This window comes from Rhamphochromis longiceps, linkage group LG16 (assembly GCF_057381845.1).
Source record: "Rhamphochromis longiceps isolate RC_006_pf linkage group LG16, R_longiceps_female_GT1.1, whole genome shotgun sequence".
NCBI classification, from domain to species: Eukaryota; Metazoa; Chordata; class Actinopteri; order Cichliformes; family Cichlidae; genus Rhamphochromis; species Rhamphochromis longiceps.
The window spans coordinates 18,824,496-18,850,925 of record NC_140572.1 but is presented as its reverse complement, the minus strand read 5'-3'; the positions used below and the strand labels follow the sequence as shown (position 1 = coordinate 18,850,925).

Genomic DNA, 26,430 nt, shown 5'->3' with positions numbered 1-26,430 from the left:
CAAAGGTTCATCTTTTATCATACACTCTGTGGGCATAAGATGCTGCCAGACTTCCCAAGACACACTTTTAAACAAACCTTCCTTGCACGTATACACACGTTTAAAAAAAGAAAAGAAATCAGCAGGTATAACTCTCATGACTTATCGTTGTCTTAGAACTGCTCTGCAGACTGGAGCCTCTACTACCACAAATAAGTAACACTGAATGTTTCTCCCACTGAAAAACGCTACGTCCAGATGAACACTGAGTAACACTGATCAACACATGATATACACAACACTGTATCATCTGACATATTGTCACTTCTTTTGGTTATTTTGTCACATGAGGTCACTTTTTGCAGCCCATTTAAAGCTTGTGAACCTTCACCTGTCACCAATCCACTGGAATACACCTTACATCCATCAACTTATCACATTCTTGGATTCTGGTTATGACCGAGCAATCTTTCATGGTTCTCTGCCTCAGGCATGTTCTCATTAGCATACTTCATGCTGAGGCCCGCTGACATCCCCATTGCAGCTGACGCTATTTTGGTTGCATTTATGGTTAGCTGTGATTTGCTCCAAACAAGAAAGTGATCCTGCTTTTAAATGTCCTGCCGACTTCCTCCCTGTGAGGGCGACCTTATACCACCAGGATAAAACGATGACGAGGCATGAGCTGGTACAGGCCGCACAAGACTTACCAACAAGACTTTTAATGAGGCGAGCAAACTCCAATATAGTGTGCTCTTCTGGGTTTCCCTGAAAAACAAATTAATCCATTACATCAGAGTCAGCAAGTGTCAGACACACAGAATCAATTTGCCTTTCAATTTATGAAACGCAGCCACATATTATGAACTCACCAGATTGACTGGACTGCTGATGTTGCTGTTCATCAGCAAGACAAGGCCATTCACCAGATCACTGGAAAACACAGACAGGAGCACGCTCTATTTTTAATATGAAGGACACTTTATGAACATGCACAGATTTCTTTAATCAGAACACCGTGTATACTCCACGTGGCATCTATGCAAGTGTATCAGCATACCCTGACTGACACTTGTTTCACTCTCACTCTCCCTAACACACACACACACACACACACACACACACACACACACACACACTTAACATAATTAGACCTCAACACTGGCAGGCAAGTGCACACTGAGATAAGACTGTCCAACTCTGGAAAAGTTAATTTAGAATTTAGCAGGTTAACAATCTGATATCAAAAATAAACACAGGGACAGTTAAGGGAACTTAATTGTGATTTTTGTTTCTATTACATTTAAAAATATGTTATATTTAATTAACTCTGATGGAGCAGCTGTGTGATGGCCGTATTCAGGATGTACCCTGCCTCTTAAACAGCTGAGCTGGATAAGCAGTTAAGAAAATCTACGATGAAATAGACAAAGCAGCATGTTTGAACCTCACCCCAGATCTCAACTTATTCTAACGAGATACACAAAGTTTATTTGTCCACTTCCCGAACTGAGGCACAATTCATACCAACAGCCAAAGAGGAGTCCTAGACCTGCGCCGGCAGAAACTTGATGTGAACTTCTTCACACCAATGAATCTTTTAGTGCTGCTCCCCAAATTGTTCATTATTTATTACATTATTTATAAATAATTCTGCAAATTTTCTTTATAACTTCAACCATATTTATTACGGCTTTTCACCCAATGTTTCTTCCTTTGAAAAATCTAAAACTTGAGTTCATTCCTTTTCTCATCATATTACTTTATTTATTGACACAGTTACCGTTTACATAAACACTTTATGGTACATTTGCTGTTAATTTCCAAGGATTTACTTTCACTTAGAAATCCAACTATTTGTTTTCCTTTTGATCACTCACAAAGAAACTTCAATGCAAAATTGAATGCATGAATGAATGCTGTTTGTAAATTCTGTAAAAACTTTTAATAAAACATTTTAGAACTGAAATCATGAAATTCTCCAGTGTGCATCTTTAATTGCTTGGTGTGAAAGTTTAGATCTGATTAGCTTTAGGTGTTAGTTATGAAATACATTTTTTTCTGGAGGGTCAACTTCAAGAAAAGCTACCCAAAGACTGTTTACACAACACGAAAGTCATACAGGGCATCAGGTAAATGCTACGATCAGATACGAGAGCTTCAAATGCTCTGTGCCTCTGATCCCTGTTGCTCAGTCTGACGAAATGAAACCAGTAAATACTCTTTGAACTTACACCACACTTCTTTACTTTATATTAAAATCTACAAAAGTGTAAAACTCTACCCACAAACATATCTTTCATACAGTTTAATGCCACCATGAACAAAAGCCTCACTCTGGTTTACATTGGCATATGTGTGTGTACAGAGACTGCTTAATATTTCATATTAAAAGTTATTTGTCATTATTAGTATTTTTTTGTTATAGTATTTGAAACAGGTGACACACAATACTGTGCAAAAGTCTTGAGCCACACCTCATTTCATTTATAAAGAAATGTTCAGTAAAGAATAACCAAATATAAATGGAAATAGAGTAGATAAGGTAAAAAAACAAAAAAAACAAAACAGGGTTTTTACATTACTAACAAGTCATAATATTTGGTATTAACTAATTAATTTAACATAGTCTAAACTCTCTTTGATGGCTTTCTTTAATTTCTTTATGTAGTCTTCAGGAATAGTTCTCCAGGCAGCTTCAAGGACATTCAAAGCTCTTCTTTGAATGTTGGCTGCCTTTTGCTCTGTTCTCCGCTTCAATAATGTCGAGGTTGGATCTTTGGGGAGGCTAATCCACGACTGACAGCCTTGGGCTACCCTGGCGAGATTTGAAAACGGGGTTTTCGTCTGAAAATGCTTTTACTGCATTATCAGTGTGTTTCGAGTCATGCTGAAAAATGAAGGTGTTGCCAATCAGCAGCTTTTTAGGTGGTATGAATGGTGTCTCAAAATCTGACTGTACTTCTCAGACTTCAAACACCACTGGCTGAAATGAGTCTCCACTGTGTTTTACAGATGGCTGTACACACTCACTGTTGACCTCTTCCAAACATACACAAGATTTACAGTGGCAACGATCGTGTGTCAGGCCTCTGCTAGACTTTTTCTGGTCTCTTAAAAACTTGACTTTCAGATACTGTTCGTTTGTTGTAGATAGTTTACTTTAGGCCTGCCACTTGACATATTTCGACAAGCAGTGTATTCGTAATATATTTGAGGAAACTGAATAAGTTTTCAGCTAAAAGCTCTTGTAAAAATACTATTTTATGAATGTCAAACTATGTTATCTTTATTATTATTTTTCGTAGACTCAACTAAAGAAATGCAAATTATGTGACCATAACAAAGTGCTTCAATATGCAATTTAAAATTATTTTTCTGCTAAGACACAGGATCATCCTTTGAATCAGGTGCCTTGTTATACATGATTGATTCATAGGTCAGTGCTGAGCGTCTTACTAAATAAAGCTGAAAATACAAGAACTGGACTGAAAACGAGTGAAAAAGCAACAAATGTCTAAAAAAAAAAACTTTGTATGATCTTCAGAAAGCCTTGAGAGTTATTGCTCAAGATTACTTCAAAAAATGGAAGGAAAGTTTGGCTCTTTGGAGCGAAAATAAAAATAAAAGGGGGTGTGGCTTAAGAGTTGTTTAAGATAATGAGACAATGGAGATCGATGAGAAAAATTGTGCATTTCAGGGATGAATATAATGGGTTTAATTTAGTAAACTTACCTTACATACTGAAAGGCTCTTGTCTGGGAGCCGGTACCGTAAACCTAGAAGAAGAAATAAAATAAACAGGCTATCCTTGAGTGATGAGCAAGCTGACATTGTAAAATGTCAAAGTCAAGGCCAAGGTTAGCATGTGTTACCCTGTGTAAATACCCTCAGAAGCAGAGTCCCCTTTGGACCTCTGGATGCATGTTATTCCCCTGCTCCCATTCCTTACATTTCTCTCTACTGCATCCATATTTGGTTTCAATGTAATGCTTTTAAACCACTTTTACGATGTCAAAGAAATTATGTTAAATAGGTCAGGATCTAGATTTGAAATAATAAAACCCCATCCTTTAATTTTCAGTTAAAGAAAATTATATGTAATATGACTATTAAACCATCTTCCATGTGGGACTAATCCAATGTGCTTTAAAATGATCCCGATGTGCCTCGATACTTGCAGCACATACAAATGAGGTGAAAGCCGAGCAAGTAAAAAACTTAAAATGCATACAGTGAGAGGTTCTCCTTGAAGAGCCTGAAGGATGAAGTTACTGACAACCCGTCCGTCGTTCATGTGCATACGGGAGCCGAACGTGTTGAAGATTCTTGCCACTCTCACCTCTACACCCTCCTGTAAGCAAAGGAGAACCGAGAACTTGTTAATTCTGAGGTGTCTGAATACTTTTTAAGGATCTCAATACTCAATCCTCACATACATAATCACCTCCACTTGTCAAAAATCAGTAAATAATCGAGGCCAAGTAGAGGATAGATACTCTGCTTGATCCCAGAGTGAGAAAGTTCTTCCTTATTTTAAATCCATGGACCTTCTTAAGTCACTCTCATGCACCACCACAAACTACTTCAGATGCTACGTGGAATCGTCTTTGGTCGTTTAATATGAATAAAAACATGAAAATTATGGAAATTGCTCTCTTGAAAATGTGGAACATGAAATTCAACAGGCACATCCTGCAAATATATTCAGTGTGGTGAGGATCAAGGACACAATGAGGACAACATGATGAAGAGGTCTCGAAAGGGCTGTGCGTGTGTGCTCATGTAACCCCGTCCCGTAAATAATGGTAAACTTCTACACACTCAGCAGGGTTACTTTTCCTCCACTACTCTCAGTCCATGCACCTCACCGAAGATGTTGGTGAAAACAGTCTAAGAGGAAATTAGTACACTTACGACAATAGACAATAAATAAGAACCATGAACAGAGTTGACAGGACTCTCAGGAATATGCCATTTTTAAGAAACGGTAGCCCTGGATATCTGTGATTCTATGTTCTGATCATGAGCCAGACTGACTAAATTTAAATTACTTGCAGCTACATTACCTGTGGGATACCTTTAGGAACACCACCCATAATATAACTTCTTGGATAAAAAGAAGAAAAAAATAAATATGAATAAATAAATATGAATAAATAAATATGAATCAAAGCACAGGATGCAATTCTAAAAACATAATAATTAGAGATTTATAAATATGTACCAATACGTGCCGAATTGCAGATGAAACACTGAATACTTGCCCCGTAGGATAAATCATTAGTGCCAGGATGAGGCTGTTCCACCATTAAACAGAGTGAAAAATGACTCCAGTGTACAGACGAAGAAGACTGACAAGTTCAGACAAAATACCTGGAACCTCTAAACTCTGACGTTGAAAAACCTGCAAATTAGCATTAAGCTAATGCGGTCTTAGACACACTGTGACTGCATAACTGCAAATATTGAAAGATCACTTAACCAGTGAACACAAAAGTCTTAATGTAAGCATTGGTATGCATGTAAGCTACAACTATATACATATACATCTATATAATCACCCTCTTCTATATAAATAAAAGAGTGTGATCAAAAAGTTCTGGGAATGGGGCCTATAAAAATGAAAAACACCTGATTTTAATTTGCCTAATCTCTGCAGATGAAAGAAAACATCAACTTGGGTTTCAAACTGACCTACATTTAGTAATGGATCATGACTGGTGTTAAGAGCTGGATCTCCAAGCTAAATCAAAGACACTTGAAAAGGTCAGAGTGTTCAAACCTAAAGGCGGTTCAAGCCCAGTGTCAAGCTGTTAATGCAGAGTTTTGTTTGGCCCCCTGAGGTGTCAGAGTAAGAAAATTCACAGAACTGTGCTGAGTGCCAGTGAGCCTGGAGACTATTTTCGGCACACCAACATAATTTTCTCTCTCAACCTGGACTGATCCAGATGAGACTCCATGCAAATTTGCCCACTTCATGAAAAAAGAAAATTTGATTAAGGGATTGCCATTTTTACACACCACAGGAGACCCAGCTTCAGGGGACATAGCTACATTTTTAGAGTGAACATAAAAAATATTAAAAAAAAAAAAAAAAATCAGACGCACTGAAAAGAGCCTGAGGTGCATGACAACATGATGCTAAACAGGAAACCCGCCAAATCTAAATTCAGCACAGTTTTCCATGTTTAAAAGGTCCATTTCCAGAACCTTTTAATCCCCCACTCCTCATGTTTCATTCATATTTCATGCTGAACATTTTCTACAGGTTGTACACACTGCTTAGCCAGTCACTCAAAACTGGCAGGTTTCTACCTTCAAAAATATTTCAAGTGAAGCTCCAGCTGAATAATTTTATTCACTTTCATATGTTGAAGCATAAATCTGATAATATTGGGGAGGAGGACATATTGCACTCCATCATTTCTAACAGTCTCCAACTTTTCAGCATGATTTCAGATACTAATGAAGAAACAGGAAGTTGTGCTCCACTACAGGCTGTACAGTAGTATACAGTACTGTGCAAAAGTCTTGAGTCACACCTCATTTCTTTATATTTTGCTTCCAGGAAGTCAGAGTTTTGTTTCATTTTTTTTTTTTAATTGGTCTTGAGGTTTTGCAAAGTTTTTCTTTGGACACTGGCTGCTTTTTCACTCAATTTCAGTCCAGTTCTTGCACCTGACCATTTTCAGAGGAATTTCGTCTGTTAACCCTTAACCAAGGCATGAAGCAGTGTTGTCTATACACAACAGAGTACTCAGCAAAGAAAAAAATCAAATTGTATGTTTAGCCACTTTGTTACTAACAGCATGTTGCCTAAACCACACAAGGTGTTTCCTAAAGAACTATTAGCTGAAAACTTATCTCAACATGGTGTGCAGTGTGCCCTTAAAAATTTGATGAAACTGGACAAATTGAGGACAAAAGAAGAAGTGACACGCCCCAAATATAGCTGCAACGGATTAAAAGAAATTCATGTCCTAATAAACTGGGGAAAAATTTGCATCTGTCCCTTCAGTTAATCTGTAAAGCTGTAAAGACACCAAGGATAACTGAGAGAAAATGCTGAGATTACACAAGAACTGGACTAAAAATCTGTGTTTCTGTGACAAATCCAGATTTTTAGGTTTTTATTCAAATCACTGTCAATATGTACCAGAGGTCGTGAGGAGCGAGGTACAACAGTGACACTTCCTTAGACTTCCAACAGTGAGTATCTAACATGGTGGAGACTCTGTCATTCTGCAATTCATCCAGTGGAGTTTAAGTTTTTATCACACCTGATGGAAGTATGAACGCAGGAAAGTTTGGATTTTAATCCAATATCATCTGGAAAGCTTCTGATTGGCTGGGGTTGTTTTTTTAAGCATCACAACGATCCCAAACACCCTGCTGCTGGAGTAAAAACATAGTTGGATAGAAAAATCAGCCAGTGGAGCACAATCATAGTCTGACCTCCCCAGAACCCAGACTCCAACATTACTGAAGTAGTGTGGGATCATTTTGGCAGAGAACTGAACCAAAGCCAGCCAACATCCAAAAAAGAGTGTTGAATGTCCTTAAAAAAAAACTATTCTTCTAGAACATTCGAACTATTCCTGAAGACTACTTAAAGAAATTATCAGAAAATCTGCCTAAGAGAGTGTGTTAAAGAATAAATGTGGTCACACCAAATATTGACTTCCAAGTTTGTACAACTGTAAAAACTCTGTTTTTGCCCCATATATTTCCATGTATGGCTGCACGTTTCAATAAACTATTTCCCAATTTTCCTGACAAAAAACAAAGAAATGAGAAGTAGTTCAAGACTTGCACAGTACTGTCTTTATGTAAAACACATCAGGCACTTCCCATAAGGAAGTGGCTGTCTGTGCTTAATTTAAGAAACGTGTACTCCCTGCTGTTGAAAATCTGTGATGACACTTTAGCTTCTTTTTCTCCTCACAGGTATTACAATGTAACACAGTTATGCATATGATCATTAATATAACAACCAAGTAAAGAGACATTTTAAGCATAATTTCATATTGTCCAATCAAATAACTTGATTGGAAAAAACTGTTCTGTAATTTTTGTACACACGCACCCTTTAATATTTCTTTATGGCGACAGGCAGGTAAGACATGCCTTTTCATCTGCTGCATAACCCACATTCATCACTTTTTAAATGTTCATGAGTTTTGATTACATGACCGGGCAATAGATGTTATGTGCGATATTCTCGTCCCGCAGCATAAACAGCTGACATTTGATTCTGAAAGCCAGCTGTTTCCAAGAATTCTCTCAGTAAGTGCGAAAAAAAAATAATGAGGCTCTGAGGGGGGCGCGGGTGACGAGGCAGATAAATAAATAACACCTGCCTGAAGGAAAGGCAAGAGAAGTCAATCATATCTGATCATCAAAGGCTGTTGTCAATCAAGTCAATACCAATCCGTCTTAACATAACTGAAATCATGAAGAGCTTTGCTGAATTTTTCATCATAAAACACAAGTCTCAACAAAAGGTCGACATGCCTGATGGGAAGCTATCGCCTTAAAAACAGCCTCATAGCAAGACATGAAAAAAATATATTGCTAGAAACCTGTTTATCTTAGAAACCCTTTCACCACTTGCATGGATAGTTATTTCTAGTCCTCTCATCCAGAAAGTATTAAGTGTCTGTTTAAGTAGAAACATTCAATTATTGTACAGATTTTCATTTGTATTTAAATGTTTTTTAGACAATTGTAGGGTTTATTTTATAATAATTATCAAGAATAGATAATGTTATTGCACAGTAAATGTTAAATGATGAGGATACCTGCTTCATGTAGGCATAACACATAGTTTCCGCTACACGCTTCCCTTCATCGTAGCACGCTCGAGGACCGATCGGGTTCACGTGACCCCAGTAATCCTCATTTTGGGGGTGTACCTCTGGATCTGAAACAAAATTATTTCAGGAACAGATCAAGCAGTTTTCACATAATTTCAGCTCAGCTTTCTCCACACAGAAAAAATTGCTTGTTCACTGGTGCACACACAGACACGTCCATGTCTGCCTAGAAGATACAGCTGCATTTTACCACTTAGATGATAAGATGAAACATTTGCAATAAATAATTAAGGCCTGTAAGAACAGGCTGAATGACATACCTTCATTAGCATTCAGGGTAAAGCTCTCATTTGCCATTACTGAATCTCACAGTAAACATGGTACAATACTTCAGCCTCACAATAAGCACAAATTTTAAGAAATCATTTGGATTTTTTAAACCTCTTCATCAATTATGACTCTCAAAATCTGATTAACTGTAGTTGCCGTGTGTGAATGAATATAACAGCGCACACATACACATAAGCTAACACCCAGGTTTGTTCAATCTTGAGCTCTTGCTGTGATTGAAACCCAAACTGCGTTTTAGTGAAAGATGCAGGATGGATCATAGGAATGAGCAGTAAATAACATCAGGTGTGCGAAAGGCTCACAATGGCAGTGGAAAACAAAACCGGCTTCAGAAATCTTTCTTACCTCCATAAACCTCAGAGGTAGAAGCCAGCAGGAGTCTTGCGCCCACACGCTTGGCCAGGCCTAGGACACAAACAAAACAACAGTGTTATGGTAGGTTGAGCAGGTAACACTCTGAACCTCTGGGCAACCACTTTAGATCGTGAGGTGGCTGCACAAGTGATCTGGTGGGAGGCAACCTGTCTTCAAACAATGACAATACAACTGGAGAGTGTCTGGAATCATTCTCATAGAGCAGTACATTGGTCCTTTTTGTTATATTGGTATCCACGTATCATTTAATTTTCTGAGTTTGGGGATGACAAAGTTTCTTAGCCTTTTTAAAAATAATAATAATAGAATAGATTTCCATAACAATAACAAAGATGACTCTTGACTTGTTCAACAATGGTTTCTATTATATAAATGTTTCATGGTGGCTCCTTCAAAAATGACAGGACTATTAAGGATATACCTGCTATTCTGACTCAGTACTTATTATCTGACCAGCAGGAAAATGAAAAGGAAAAGTTATTTGGTTCTCTCAGAGCTGTACCACTGATGGAGTTTCAAAATGCATTTTACATCTGAAAGCTTAATCACTATTGTTAGCACACAAAAAAAGCCTCACCAGACTTCTCATGAAGGATCGAATAGGTCGCAGAATCATATATCCTTAAGTAATGAACCTAAGTTTGAATATTCTGACAGCACCCAGACAATATGACAGGCATTTTTTTCTGGAGCAGCTGGATAAAAAGCTGACAATTTAATGAGTGAGACTAATGGATCCTATTTCTTTCCCTTTACTTCTTCAGTCTGACTTGACAACAAAGACATTTTTTATACAGGTTTAACTGAAGACTGAAGAATATTTTACAATATTTTATTGTTAAACAGATGGAGAAATAAAAGAAAAAAAGGCTGCATCAATTCTGATTTACAGGCGATGCAATTAGTGAATCTTTTTAACCCTATCCTTGAGTTATCCTTGAGTACTGAGTTTACTTACCAAGCATGTTAAGTGTGCCAATGGTGTTGGTCTTCAGTGTTTTGATGGGATTGTACATGTAGTTAGGAGGAGAGGCTGGAGATGCCAGGTGATAGATCTGGTCCACTGTGAAGAGCAGGGGAAACAATAATCAATAAATCAATCCTGTTTTCATAAAATCTGTATATGAGGATTTTTTCCTTACTTTTAAAGCCTTTATTGATAATCAATTTAGGAAGCTTAGGCTTTAAAAGAGCAGGAGAGGAGACTAAACTCAAAAAGCAAAAAACTCCTACATCACTTTGTCCTTGAGTTATCGCATTCACAAACTTGGGTGTCTGTGGGTGACTACAATAGCCCTTTAACCTTTTACGGCTGAGAGGTAAAAAGCTGTAATAATGCAGCAGATTCAAGCTGAAGGGCTTAAGAGTAACAGATATATGTGCTATATCATATTAGAACAATGGACTACAAACAACTATCTATACTTTGGGAGCTGCAGGTAAGTCTGAACTCCAAATACAACAAGTTTTAGCTCTGAAGAAATGCTTGGTTTAAAACAGTACTACTGCAAACCAGAACAGTTGTTCTTTGAGGCTTTCAAGGTTGAGTTGCAAATCTATATGTGTCAAACATTTTAAATGGAAGAAAACTGATTTTTAAAAGCGTTTAGAACAATATAAATAACATACGTAATCAGAAATTAGTAGGTCATGTTATTTGAGTTATTTCTATTATTTTTACCCCAAACTGCAAACGGCCAATGGGTAAACCAATATGTGGGATACTTCCATATTCACTGAGTCCCCCATGGCTTTCCCGGGAATCTTTGATTATACAAAGGCTTTGAGAATAAACCCCAGAGTCAGAGTCCTAAAAGCTGCACATTGGTTTTAAATGGAAACTCCTGGCACCAAACTGTAGCAACCTTTTCCTCCTTTGGATCCATCATTTGTGTGGAGAGAACACCTTGTTCTCCATATCCTTTCTTTAACTACACTAATTCAAATGTGTCAAATTAAAACTTTTCATAAAATGACAATGATCCTCAAAGTTATTTAATAAGCAATAAAAAAAAAAAACTTGAAATGCATTATGTGTACTTAGTCTGATCTTTGTGGTTATCCTTGTAAGTAGTCCTTACTGCCCTATAAGTCTTGAACAGGTACTTATCTGTCTCGTTCCCAGTCTCTAGCACTCCACAGCATTTTCCTGTTTTGTAGGCCACTCAAATCATTTCTTTTCAAGGCAAAGCCTATCAGCCACTGAAAGCGTGACCTCCTCTTCCATGCCTTACTTTCAAAGCTTATTCCATCCCATCACTCAGTATTTTTAAGTCCATTGCAGTACCTTGTGTTCCTCTCAAAATTCCAAAGACACTGACGTCAGATCAGACTATTGCAAGCAACAGGAGATCTCTTTTGCTGTGCACATTTATTTTTAGAATACATTTTCAAGACTGTATATTAGCAATAACATTAAATGTCAATCAGACACGTTTGGTTGATCTCTTCCATATGAAATGTGTTCATCATTAGCACTCTCCATGCGTATGGTACTTTAATGGGGAAATTTTTTCACACCAAACTGCAGTGATGTCTTTAAGACATTATCAGGCAGAAAAACCAATTGCTATGCTGGAACAAAATACTAAGTATGTCCTTTCTGCAGCAGACACGTTGGCTGCTATTACCTCAGCCGTCAATCCTCCCTGCCGTTAACAATCCCACCTCTGCCCATTCTCGTCCACCTATGTAGACATCAAGTCTAACAGAGTGTTAGGCTGCTTTTGACAGATGGTATACCAAAGCAAACAAACGATGTCAACACACTTGGATTGACTGAGAATATCAAGGCACTCAGCACCCTGGAACAATTCTAAGCATGTACTGGGAATTTAAAGATAGACTGGAAGAAAAAGTGATAAATAGAGAAACTCAAATACTCTGGCATCAAAACAGAAAACCAAAGCTTTTCCATCCTGACAGGCACCTACAAATCTTGACCACTCTGAGGAGTCAGATCGTGATAGAAAGTGCATCAAACATGCCGTACCGCTACTGATCACGCCAATCCGTGCAGATAGCTTCTATTGATAACTATTGATGGACGCTTTTGTTTTTGTATCCCATTTTCAATTCACATAACCCCTAAAATGCCATTCTTAAAAATAACCACATCCAGGAAATGCTAACCTGATGGTTTGTATATTTTTGTATGACACTACAAAGCATGAATGTTTTGAGTTACATAGGTTTAATTGAGCTTCTCCAGCATTAAACTTTTAAAATGTAAATGCAGTTAGAATTACAACACTGTCGGACGACCCTGTGATAAGTCATCACCGTGGACACCAAAGTACTGTATGTTTCTTAAAATTACTCTTTTTTTTTTTTTTATCCTTTTGGGTGTTGGAGTGGTGTAACCTCTACTCAGAACAGCATTAAAGATGACCTATTTTTGTAGCTTCCAGCTCTACATTCTTATTCTGGGACTCCGGTAGAGTAGTTTTGCATGTCAACTGTTATACTGGCCCTCTGTGCAACACCATCAGTTTATGCTCCATCTGAAACAAGCCCTTTTAGCCCCCCTGTCTCTTTTGCCCTCCTCCATGCAAGCTGACTTTCTTATTTCTGGCTCGCTCAGGTTGGACTTCAGCCACCACCTAACTAAAAAACGAATTTAAAAACAACATGTTCCTCATTCTAAAGCTTCACATTTTGAGGCAAACACAGCCACTTCAATACTCTTTCCACCTGCAGGTAGAACCCGAACTTTTAGCATTTCTTAAAAAATAAACAACTTTACTGTCTAACAGAAAAAGCAAAGTGTGCAGAGTTTTAATAAGCATGCTCATGATGTCCACGTCAAAGTGGGCATGAGCAGGTGGATGACTGTGTTAAAATCATGTTAAAATCCTAGCTTTTAGCTCAGGATGAAGTCTGAGTTTTTAACTTAGAGTGTACATAAGCCTGCATCATCATTTGAATGCCTGGCTTCATCAAGCACTGTGCTACTTTATGCTGAAGACATAGAGCACTTATATCTCAGTGAGCTGTTCACAAGGCAGTGATGTAATATTCGTTTTCTAAGGGGTGTTATTCAATACGGCTTTAGTAAACAAGAGCGTATTTTCTTATTTCAGATATACTGAGTGGAATCAAACACATTTGACTAAATGGAAAATAACTTGAGATAGCAGCATTGTGGATTATACCTCTTGTTTCAACCAACAGGCAGACAGTAGAAATAAGTAGAAAAGGTCATTACCTACCACTTTCACTTTTTCACTCACCTTCAATGTAGAGAGGCTCTACCACATCGTGATTGATGAGTTCAAAGTTTTCATGACCAATCCAGTGCTCCACGTTCCTCTTTCTTCCTGTGAAAAAGTTGTCCACCACAGTCACCTCATGGCCATCCATCATCAATTTGTCAGTCAGATGGGAACCCACAAAACCAGCTCCTCCAGTTATCTAATAGCAAACACACAGTGGTGGATATGTTTGCAATGTCAGGGTATGCGGAGTCTTCTTAAGTGTATATTACGTTACAAAGCAATGAAATGCAGCCTGTGAGCAAACAGTACCTTCAACATAGCATGCATGCAAATCCACAGCTGTATTACACTAGCTACAAGTGCTCCACCGTTTTAAAATACAATTAAATATGCTACGCAAGCCAGCAGGATTCATTATCTCCCATTAAATGAATATTGCCAGTCTTACACAAATCTGTGGAGAGGTTTTGTGCCATTGTTTCACAGATTATTGTGATATTGTATCATAATATAATAGGCTAATATTTTGTTGCTTTACTTTCTACTATTACCTCTTAACATCCACCAAACAAACAACTTAGGGGTTAGGGTTACTAGAAGACACTACAGGGAGTGCAGAATTATTAGGCAAATGAGTATTTTGTCCACATCATCCTCTTCATGCATGTTGTCTTACTCCAAGCTGTATAGGCTCGAAAGCCTACTACCAATTAAGCATATTAGGTGATGTGCATCTCTGTAATGAAAAGGGGTGTGGTCTAATGACATCAACACCCTATATCAGGTGTGCATAATTATTAGGCAACGTCCTTTCCTTTGGCAAAATGGGTCAAAAGAAGGACTTGACAGGCTCAGAAAAGTCAAAAATAGTGAGATATCTTGCAGAGGGATGCAGCAGTCTCAAAATTGCAAAGCTTCTGAAGCGTGATCATCGAACAATCAAGCGTTTCATTCAAATAGTCAACAGGGTCGCAAGAAGCGTGTGGAAAAACCAAGGCGCAAAATAACTGCCCATGAACTGAGAAAAGTCAAGCGTGCAGCTGCCAAGATGCCACTTGCCACCAGTTTGGCCATATTTCAGAGCTGCAACATCACTGGAGTGCCCAAAAGCACAAGGTGTGCAATACTCAGAGACATGGCCAAGGTAAGAAAGGCTGAAAGACGACCACCACTGAACAAGACACACAAGCTGAAACGTCAAGACTGGGCCAAGAAACATCTCAAGACTGATTTTTCTAAGGTTTTATGGACTGATGAAATGAGAGTGAGTCTTGATGGGCCAGATGGATGGGCCCGTGGCTGGATTGGTAAAGGGCAGAGAGCTCCAGTCTGACTCAGACGCCAGCAAGGTGGAGGTGGAGTACTGGTTTGGGCTGGTATCATCAAAGATGAGCTTGTGGGGCCTTTTCGGGTTGAGGATGGAGTCAAGCTCAACTCCCAGTCCTACTGCCAGTTTCTGGAAGACACCTTCTTCAAGCAGTGGTACAGGAAGAAGTCTGCATCCTTCAAGAAAAACATGATTTTCATGCAGGACAATGCTCCATCACACGCGTCCAAGTACTCCACAGCGTGGCTGGCAAGAAAGGGTATAAAAGAAGAAAAACTAATGACATGGCCACCTCGTTCACCTGATCTGAACCCCATTGAGAACCTGTGGTCCATCATCAAATGTGAGATTTACAAGGAGGGAAAACAGTACACCTCTCTGAACAGTGTCTGGGAGGCTGTGGTTGCTGCTGCACGCAATGTTGATGGTGAACCGATCAAAACACTGACAGAATCCATGGATGGCAGGCTTTTGAGTGTCCTTGCAAAGAAAGGTGGCTATATTGGTCGCTGATTTGTTTTTGTTTTGTTTTTGAATGTCAGAAATGTATATTTGTGAATGTGGAGATGTTATATTGGTTTCACTGGTAAAAATCAATAATTGAAATGGGTATATATTTGTTTTTTGTTAAGTTGCCTAATAATTCTGCACAGTAATAGTCACCTGCACACACAGATATCCCCCTAAAATAGCTAAAACTAAAAACAAACTAAAAACTACTTCCAAAAACATTCAGCTTTGATATTAATGAGTTTTTTGGGTTCATTGAGAACATGGTTGTTGTTCAATAATAAAATTATTCCTCAAAAATACAACTTGCCTAATAATTCTGCACTCCCTGTAGAAGAAAAAACTAGAAGACGTTAACTTTAAAACCAAGTCGTTTGCATGCATTCCTGTGCAATCAATCAATAGTTGCGTATACAAACTTGAATATATATATATAGTGCCATCCATAAATGTCACTCGTCACCCATATCCAGCTTTAATATAAAGGCACCCACCTCCATGTTTCACGGCCAACACTTTGCAGTTGCTGGTGTCCCCAAGCTGTTTAATCTCTTTCACTTTTTCCTTCTTACTCATAATACATAGAGGCTGATATCTTTCAGTGTGTTTCACACCTTGTATGCAGTCACTAAAGTAACTGCCGCACAGTTAATACTCGTGCGAAGTCAGACACACGATCATCCATTTTCCAACAGTACGCCTCTTAATCAATGCAGCATTTGTGTTTCAACTCATGTTCATTGCACTACTTATACTCTTGTGACCTCTTCAATCTTTATGAAAGCTTACTTTCAGTTTTTTATGCTTGCAGTGTCTTTCTAACCTTTCTAACACTTTATCTGCTAAATCATTAATGATTCTACTACACTGAATAAAATACTAAAAGGGTTAACTTATTGATTTTTTACTCCACTCCAAGTATGGTCGTTTACTGCTGCTGCTGTCTATTATATCACACAAACAGTAATAGTATATAATTTTTACTTAGGAGTGGATCAGAATGGGAAGCCTCGGCTCCATCATTGATAGCTTTATGATTCCACTCTGCCCATAAACACTCAAGAGTTTCCACCTCAGGATAAGTGGGCTCAGAGTTAAGGGTTACATTCAGAGCTGGTCATTCATTTATAATGAAGACTATATTGTTGTTATCTACCTCACATTTTTATCAGATTGCACAGGGATATTCTCAGCAGGTTAACTGAATGCATGACCTGAATTATTGCCCGTTGTTGGAATAAGATGCATGTTGTGTTTCATTTTCTCATTACCAGTAGGCTCACATAATCCCTTAAAATGTTTATTTTGCACTGATGATATGTACATTTTTAAATTTGAAGTAACTATGCCATGTAGCCATGGCAGTAGACAATGCTTTGTATTCGTACATATTCATTTAGAAAATTAATGAAATTAAACTAATCTCAAATTTGGCCTCAATCTTGAGAAACTGGTTTTAGAACAACTGCTAGCGGTATTTAGTTACAACAGCAAGCTACACAGCACCAAAACTGCTTTTCTAAAGGTTACAAATAACTTATTCATGTCTTCAGACTTCAGACCAGGACAGACACATCTACGTCCTGGTGCTGCTTGACCTCAGTGCAGCTCCGACCAATATGGATTCAGTTGAACTGTTGATCACAATATAAACACATTTTTTTTATTTTAGTTTTGTGAAATCGTTTTTTGTCTGACTCACTTATTTTTATGTGTGTATGTCCAATCCAAGTATTTTGAGGCCACTGTTGTTAACATCTTTTATGTACAGTTACTAAAGTTACCAAATGGTTTTCATTGACCGTAAGAAAATAACAGAACTCTTCACTAACCCCCCCCCCCCAACAAAAAAAAAAACTGTGCCCACGTCACAACTTCCTGTTTGTTCCACTGCAGGATGGTGAGTAATTCAGAAGGTCCTTGGTTGCTACATTACTGCTCACAGTCTGACTCAAAGGAGGGCTAAAGAGCTAGATAATTAAGTACAGACTTCTTTTGAGAATATCTCGAGATGTTTCTGTGGTACACTGCCAACATTAATACTAGAGCTTATCCTTTTTTATCATATAAAGAATATAAAATTAAGCATAACGTAAAAATGAAAACTATGAATTAGCTTAAAGTTAATTTTTCATAATTGCTTGTGTGGTATCTGTATGTTTCAATGGTTTTCTGTCTGATGTTGTGTAGTTATAAATAAGCTGTATTTAGTTCGCACCATGTCACACAACACTACTGACCTTCTACTTCAGCACTAGGTCCAGCTCCACCCATTTGGCCCAATAGTGAGCACCACTTCAAGAATTAGGGTGGGCTATAGCTGCTGTAAAACTGCTATAAAGCAAGTGTTTTATAGGAAGCACTGATGGCCTTCGATCCAGGTCTGCTCTCTCAGACAGCACCTTAAGATTAGGGATGGGTACCGGTTCTGACATAAACGGTAGTAACCAGACTGAAAAGCAGCGCACATTTCGGTGCTTTTTTTTTTTTTTTCCTGAGATGTCATACACTTTGGATTCTAGCCAATCATTTTACTTTTCCAAGGATAGTAGGCGGGCCCAGGTACACATGTTCTTTTAGAGCAGAGCTACAGATTAAAAGTGCCCAAGGCAAAGCGGTGAAAAGTCTGGCTGTACTTCACAGCAAAAGATGCAAACTCAGCAGCCTGCAACAAGTACTTTAAGGTGATACTGTCAAAGGAGGTAACACCTCGAATCTGATGAAACACCTGGCGACACATAGCGTTTTTTTAAAAGCCGAGAAATGCACCGTATTTGATAGCTTGCTGCAAGACCTCACACCAAGCACATCTACTGGGTGTGGTAGATCTCCATTAGCAAGTTAGCACAGATCGCCCCGTGCGTGGGGCTGGACGGTGCTTATCATTTTGCAGAAAAAAAGAGACTGCTAAAAATAAAAACATAAGAGGTTTTTGGACAAAGTTTGTGTTCTCCATTCTTTAAGCACCAGTAGAGCACCGTTTAAGCACCGGCACCATTTCAAAAGTACCGATTTGGCACCGGTATCGGATAAAACTTGAACGATACCCATCCCTACTTAAGATACACATTTCTGCAAGTTCTACTTCCCTCAGTTTGCTGTTAACATGGAGATAAGTCAGGCTTTGAGGAAAGCTTGTGCTTCTGTTGGCCGTTGCTTATGAAAGCTCAGGGTTATGTCATGGTTACTGAAAATACGATTTGCACTTGGATGTGTTACATACCAAAATTCTTTTACGATCCTTTTCTGACAGGAATTTCACCGGTGGGTATTTCTGAGAAAAACTGTAAGAGAGAACACAAAAACCTTTTGTAGAGAACATCTGGAGAAACAATCACATAAGCCCAAAGCAAAACAGAACAATCTAGGATCTTACTCTCAATCCAGGTCCTGTAATCTTATTAATAAACATCAATAAACTATATTTTATGGTTACCTTTGGTGTAGCTACAATTAAAAACAAAGATATGAGCTGGTTAATCATTTAGAGAAGTGTATTTATTTCAAGACTGCTTATGGGAATACAACACTGTTTCAAAAATAACCTCAACTTGATTATTAAAACTGGCCTTTAAATAACCACAACGCTGCACCACTAAGCCTGTGCTGTATGCATGATGAAACAAACGAACATTTTTCACAGAACATTCACATTTTTTGTGGAGGAATTATGCCCCACTCTTCTCCTTCAACAATGCTAAAGTTTATTGAGATTCGCTGGCATTCATTAATGCTCAACTCTTTGAAGGTCGCAGCATAACATTTCAGTCAGGTTGAGTAAAGGACTTTGACCAGGCCATTGCAGCACCTTGATTCTTCTATTTTTTCATTTTAGCCTTTCTGTTGTAGATTTGCTGCTGTGCTCGGGATCACTTTAGTATCTCTGTAAACACAAGTCTGCGCATAAATTGTGTGTACGAACGTTTCACGCAAAATTCAGTGTTTAATCAATAATTTCACGTGTTTTACAAACACATTTTGTAGCACCTCTGACCAAACATATGAACAAATGAAGGCCTGGCTGTCGTAGGAAATTTTAAAATGAATGCGCTGCTACTACTCATAATAATTTTTACTATTGCCTTTTGGTTATTTATGGTTTTCCAAAACATCATGAACCAAAGAATATTTAGAATTACCATAAAAATCAAAAAGTATTCAATATTCCTTATCTATGACATCTTAAACAATCATATATTTCATTACAAAATTAGCTCACTCAAGGGGAAACAATATTCAGTACCTCCATTATTTTAGCTCAAGCTTTTATTCATTGATTTATTTAATTACTTTCTTTTAATACTGTTCACTCACAAGGAAACACTGTGAAAAGCAGCCCCTTTTTTTGGCTTGACAGCTAGTGTAAAGTGTTTGTGCTGATGTGCTGTGTTTGGGTTTTGTCAAACCTTACAGGCAAACATCTCCACTTTGAATTTACCAGAACGTCCACTCTTAGGAACACTGCAGCCTTTTAGTAACACACACCTGAATGCTCCATACCAGCAAACCCTGAGATCTTCTACTTTATAGAGGTGCTCACAGTTGCTGATGATCAAATAACTAAGGCCATTTGATTGGTGACACCTAATTGATATTTCCCCTCTTAAATCCTGTTAAAGCAGTAAGGGAGAACTGTTTTTCACAGGGCTTAGCTTTCAATGATCCACAGTCGCTCTTCAGGAGCACAAGGTAGATATAAAATGTGCTCCATTTAGAGGTTCTTGTTGCCCTCACACATGTTAAACTAGGGATAACGGGCTCATTTAAACACGTACCTTTGTATGTCAGTGTTATTAGCATTAAAGGTACTAAAGACAAATATGTATAATTAACACCTTCAAGCTGGATTACTGTACCCAGAGATGCTACCATAAAAACAATGCAAAATTAGGTTAATTAATTGATAGCCTGTGATGTAGAAATCTTCTTATCACAAGTAACAAATACCACCAGATGCAATTAATTAGCTGCTGTTGCATTCATTCTGTCTTCAACGTCTGTTAAAGAGAGATAAACCTTTTAAATAAGCACAGAATGTTAATCCATGTGCAAGTTATTCAGATGCAGCATTCTCAGTCTATAAGTGCCCTTTCAAATGAAAATTCAACAGTTTAAAGTAGGAAATGAAGGCATATATAACGCTGACCCTTAAACCTACTTATTAGTCCATTAAGCTTTCCTTCACACCGAGCTATGAGCAAATATTTTAAGATCTCAATGGAAACAAAAACAACAAAAAAACCAGATACAAACCTTTGTTCCAGGTCACGAATCTTTTCTTTGAGAGGAGCCACAACCTAAAGTGAGATAAAAAAGGGAGAAATGCATGAGCTGAATTAGCAATGCCCTTAAGTAAATAATAAATTAATCCTCCAGTGGTTCAATTTTACCACCGCAGCATGCTAATGTAAGTTTATCACTAAGTTCATGTTATTTTCATAACATTGATTTAGTCAAGAGATGAAATCATGTGTATTCCTTGCAAAACGTGCAAATTTTTATGTTTACTGAATATTCCTGTCCTTTAGACCCAAACTAGTCCTATACAATACAAACAATTCAAAAAGCATAGTGATCCCTATGGACATTTGAAAATATTTTTCCTTTGGTACAGACAATTCAAAAAAGAAATTACACAAATACAAAAAATGATTAGTGCACAAACTTACACTTTAGAGAATTACAGATTAAAGCAGCAAGAAATGATAGATATTCCCAGAGAGAATTGAGTCAGGGCTGATGGAAACATTTCACTGTAGTTGAAGAGAAATGTGAGTCGAATTTCAAGATTAAAAGGATGGAAAAAGGATGAACTTCACAGACAGCAACTTTGTCAAATGTATCGTATATCCAATGATTTATAATAACCAAATGCTATAAACACGCTCGCTGCGGATTGTTTTAATATAATTGCCTATTTCACTGCAGGATTCTTCTCAAAAAACCTGACCTGTCAAATGTCAGAAATAGATTTTTTTTATTTTAGTTTATATCTAACAATTTTAAAGGACAGAAAATCAACATGACTATATTAACACTGCCTGTTTTGTCTGACCAACACTCTGAACCAGCAATTACAACTTCACTGTATGCACTGAACTCGAGAGAAACCAGAACAAAACTAATTTATAGTACCGTTGCATTAAAAATAACTATTCAATGAAGTCTTTGCCTATTACTCAAAACTCCCTGCAGCTACCTGCAGTGACAGTGTTTTCTACAGGTATAACTATATGACTGAACTAGAATCTACCCCTTGCATTTCTATGCCAACCACTCAACCTGTGGTTTGCATCCATTTGTGTGTTTAAATAAATACATGGAGTAAAGACTTTCAAAGTATTTAATAGTTGGGAACCACAGACCTTTTAAAAGGTCAAAAGATATTTTTGGGGCATTTACCAATTGGAAGGTCAGTGGTTCAATTCCCAGCCCTTCCAGGCAGCACGTTAAAGTGTCCCTGAGCAAAATACTAAACCCTAAACTGTCCCTGATGAATCACAGAAGCTTGTGTGTGACAGTTAGAATCTGCTTAAAAGGCACAGAACAGAGTATGTGTGCTTATGTGGTCAGGTGAAATGGCATGTAGTCTAAAATGCAACAGCCCATATTATAAAATACCCTCACCTTATTGTTTTATCCCATTAACACTGGTTTGTAATATTACCATAAGAGCAAATAAATCCTCAAGTCATCAACAAAACCACGTGTTGTGTGATCACAGTGACCTTGGCCAATGGCAAAAAAAGAAATCTAATCAGCCGCACCAAATGTAATCAATTTCCCTCCATATGTTCCTGCAATATCATTCCCACGAATGGGCCAAACATGAGCTCACAGTGACATCTGATCGTCAAATAAAAAGTATTCACTTTTGACTTCAACTATGAAAAAAAAATCCCCTGCTTTCAAGAGCAGTCATGTTAATGAGAGTGTGACGGTTGGACGAAGGTACAGACGGACAAGCCAAAAAAAAAAAAAACGCAGCACCTCTGGGCACAGCTGTCGTGGCACTGAGGCATAAACAGGACTGAAGAGGTTTCAGGATGCACAAAGTGCAACAATCCTATTTTTAGCTAACAGGAGTAAAATCTCCTCACAATCTTTTATTGAATTCATTTAAGTGCTTTATGGCAGCAAGTCATTTCCCAGGTTCAGTGTATAAATAACAAGTCTGCTTGCACCTCATGTTATAATCACAGTGTGGATTTATACTTCAAACTTCAAACTGATTAAAAGGTTACCAGTAATATGATGGCTTTCACGGGATCGAAAACTCTAAGGTCAACATCATAACAGACTGCAATTATTTCAGTGACCATCTGCAATCTGTGAAAAGCACTCACTTTTAGTCAGTGTTAAGGGAATTATAATTGCTTTTACGAAGCTGGCTTTAAACAGTGTGTGTCCTCGTGTGCATCAAATTCAGTTTCGATTCAATTTGCTGGATGGAGCCAACAAAAATGAACTCCAAATAACTGTTTTCCTGAATAAAAACACAGATTTACATTCAAAAACTCTGAGTGATACACAGCAACTGAAAATTTCAATGCATGCAATGCTACACCAGCTTTATCATGTGACTCTATGATTAGTTCATTACCAGCCCCCTGGAGAACTTCAGGACATGTTGAGGAGGTAATTTAGCCATTTGAATCAGCTGTGTTTGTTCAAGGACACATCTAAAACCTGCAGGACACCAGCACTCGAGGCCTGGAGTTGCTCCCCCCTGGATTAATGTAAATCGACAAATCTTCATTAACGGATATGTTACAGCAGATTTGCAGACTATCAACCAAACAACAATTATTTTACCTCTAATAATCTTGCCCTGATCTAAGTAACTATTGTGTACCAGACTGTGTCACAAAGTGAATACTCACATTAAACCTTAATGTAAAAGTAACAAAAAAATAACAAAAACAACTTTTTTCTAAGAGTCAAAACTCAGGAAATGTTTCATTACTTTAACAAGAAACAAAGAGCATCTATCTAGCTTTTTTATACTGAAATAGTAAAGAAAACTCTATACACATACTGCACGCAATAACCACCAAGTTGAAATGGTAAGCGTTTAATTATTATTTTGACGGGGGGTTATAAGTTAGTGCAGTATATTTAAGACCAAAGTCAAAACCAACAACTCAACCATTAAAAAAAAAACCTTAAAAAAAGCTTCTAGTCTTTATTTAACATTTTTTTCAGACCTGTCACAGAATGATGAGGCGTAGACAAATGTAAACAGCAAAAATTAGCTGGTGAGTGTTTTTTTGTTTTGGTCTGCAGACCTGACTCCACGCATCTACGATCCTATTCGTCACCACTTGTACAAATATTTAAATCCATTTTCACTTCATGAAAAATCCCCTGCAGTTGGTCACACTTAACTATCCACCTGTGCTGCCTGTTCTAAATCCTAGAATTAGGAGTCAGCTCACAATTTGTCGCTCGCCTGAGAATAATAATTTCCCTCGGCTACAGAGCTTATTGCGCAGTAACTGCTGCAGCTGTTACTGATGACGACACTGTTAATTCACTCAACAAGAAGCAACCCTGCTGTGCACTATTTGTAGATCTGTCCAAGGCTTTTGATACTGTCAGCAACAGTCTTGTCACAGAATTTGCTCTTTGTGGGTTTTGATGTTTAATGCCTTAACAGATTTGAAATATATCTCCCAGGATTACGTCTAACAATAGTTTCACCCAAGTCACAAGAGGGCAGATAAAGATGTGCATGCAGATTTACTACTATTTACTCTTTACCAAAATTCAATACTTCAGAAAATAATTTATGATTAATGTTTCCAGTCTTATGCATGTACTAAATTACATTCAACAAAAACTGCAGTTACATGCTCTTCTCCACATCATTTACATTGCTTGGGCGACCCTTCCAGCCTTATAGAAAAACTGTCCTCGAAAGATAACACTGAATATTTTAACTGTGGCTATCTGCAAAAGTGCTGCTGGACGAGATCATTATAACACTTTTTATGGAGTTATATTGAAAGCTTTGATGATCCTTGCTGACAGAAGGCACCCTCATTTATATAACTTTATCACTTGCTCTAATAATAAAAAAAATAAATAAATAAAATTAAAAAAAAAACAGGTCACAGAAAAACTAGAGCAAGAAACATAAACAATACAATCGTTGAACTAGGAACAGCTGGTTTCCAATAGCAATTTCCTGACAATAATTTGACAGCAAGCAGTACAAAAAGGCTGGAAAGTATGTGTCAATATATTATTCAGTCAACAGTTGTTCAGTTTTTAGCAGAGTATTGATAAGCTTCAAACAAAGAAATGTCATCCTAGAGGTTAAAAAACAAACAAACAAACAAAGAAAAAACCAACCATCCACTTTACTCTTAAATTCATGGTAATCTGTGAGTCAAGAAAAAAAAAGTGAGTCAAAAAACAAATAAAATTCTAAAGACTACGTTGAAAAGAAACTAACTGTGTTATAGGTCTTCCAAACTAAATAAAAAAATTCTAAACTTACAGTTTGGTAACAGAAAAAACTACAATACATGGTCAATGAAAAGTATATAAACAAATAATAAGAAAAGTGACTCCAACCATATGAAAAGCAGATTATTGAACAATTTTGACAAAAAGGTGACCTAATTTGGGGTGGTGGGTGTGTTTTTCAACAAAAAAACAAAACAAATCTCGGTCAGATTAATAAGGAAAGAAGTAAAAGCATGGATTGTCCCAACACGTACACCTTTGTGAGGGCGTATTCTAGTAAATTATTAATACAAATGTCAAATATGTCTGTGAAAAAGTAAAACAGTAGCTGATAACACAGAGCAGAGCTCCTTGGACCTGTGAATATAAAACAGATCAGTGTGGTGAGAACTGCTTTTTTGTTTCAAACTCACGTCTTCAATTTGTTGCTTGATCTTCATTTCTCCGATTTCTTGTATTGATCTATGAAGAGAGAGAGATACAAAGAAAAGGCCAAAGGACTTAATCAAGGACAAGGATATAACTACAAGTTTAAGCATGCTGTGACCTATAGGCAGCAACACACAACACATCACCTGTCTGTTCATTCAACCCTCTACATTCATTGTTTCTGCTTACTGTTAACTGATAGCGAAGCAGAACAGGGATGAGTGTTTCCGGCTAGCTCAAGAAGGTAATCAATTATAATAATGATTAAAAGGCAAGGGAAAAGTCCAGCTAAATGCAACTGATTAATACAATACAGAAATGTCTTACATGCTTTACCCAAATCACAGTAAATATTTTGTATAGCTTTATTTCATTACATGCACCTAAGTAGCTTAATGTTTTTATCAATTACCTTCTAAACTTAATTTGAATTTATTTGCATGTCTAGTAGTGACATGGCTTGTTTAACCCTTCATATTTACAGATCGACACAACAAACATTCAAATATTGATTTCAAATATTGCGATCAAATATATCGATGCATAAATAATCCCAGTGAGCCAAAAGCTCCGGCTTGAGACTGCTCTAAAAGCTCAGTTTCCAACATTTTTTCTACTTTTGCGTTGTGCTGATGTCAACTGAAGGGAAGTAGTATGCAAGTATTTTCTGTTTTGGTTGACACCACAACAACAGCCAAAAGGCAAAATGTTTGTTCTCACAACATCACAGATGACTAAACAACACAGCCCAATTTGAAGCCGGATTTTGGGCTAGGCTAATGCTCTCAGAGGGGGGAGTCCCATCTGTAAATTACACTGCTGAAGAGCCAGAACCGCTAGATGTAAATAACATTATATCAATGAAATGTTTGTCTTGTATGGATAATCAGATCAAACAGCTTATGACTATAGTCTGCTAGTAAGATTACAGAGAGCAGCTTTATAAGTC

The 26,430-nt window shown here is 37.5% G+C and overlaps 1 protein-coding gene across 3 annotated transcripts in view; it reads right to left on the bottom strand.

Annotated features, from left to right (window-relative positions):
* uxs1 (UDP-glucuronate decarboxylase 1) overlaps window positions 1-26,430 on the bottom strand; it is a 34,996-nt gene that overhangs the window by 2,230 nt on the left and 6,336 nt on the right. Inside the window, exons 3-13 of one of the 3 annotated variants that reach the window (XM_085383557.1) lie at window positions 25,466-25,514; window positions 20,832-20,875; window positions 18,802-18,862; window positions 13,757-13,937; window positions 10,483-10,587; window positions 9,495-9,554; window positions 8,784-8,905; window positions 4,214-4,333; window positions 3,715-3,758; window positions 852-912; window positions 690-747 (exon numbers count right to left, since the gene is read on the bottom strand). In XM_085383557.1, the coding sequence (XP_085239683.1) occupies window positions 690-747; window positions 852-912; window positions 3,715-3,758; window positions 4,214-4,333; window positions 8,784-8,905; window positions 9,495-9,554; window positions 10,483-10,587; window positions 13,757-13,937; window positions 18,802-18,862; window positions 20,832-20,875; window positions 25,466-25,514 (905 nt within the window). Of the gene's footprint in view, window positions 1-689; window positions 748-851; window positions 913-3,714; window positions 3,759-4,213; window positions 4,334-8,783; window positions 8,906-9,494; window positions 9,555-10,482; window positions 10,588-13,756; window positions 13,938-18,801; window positions 18,863-20,831; window positions 20,876-23,181; window positions 23,280-25,465; window positions 25,655-26,430 lie in introns of those variants that run through there. The other 2 variants (XM_085383556.1, XM_085383558.1) reach the window with 2 other exon arrangements.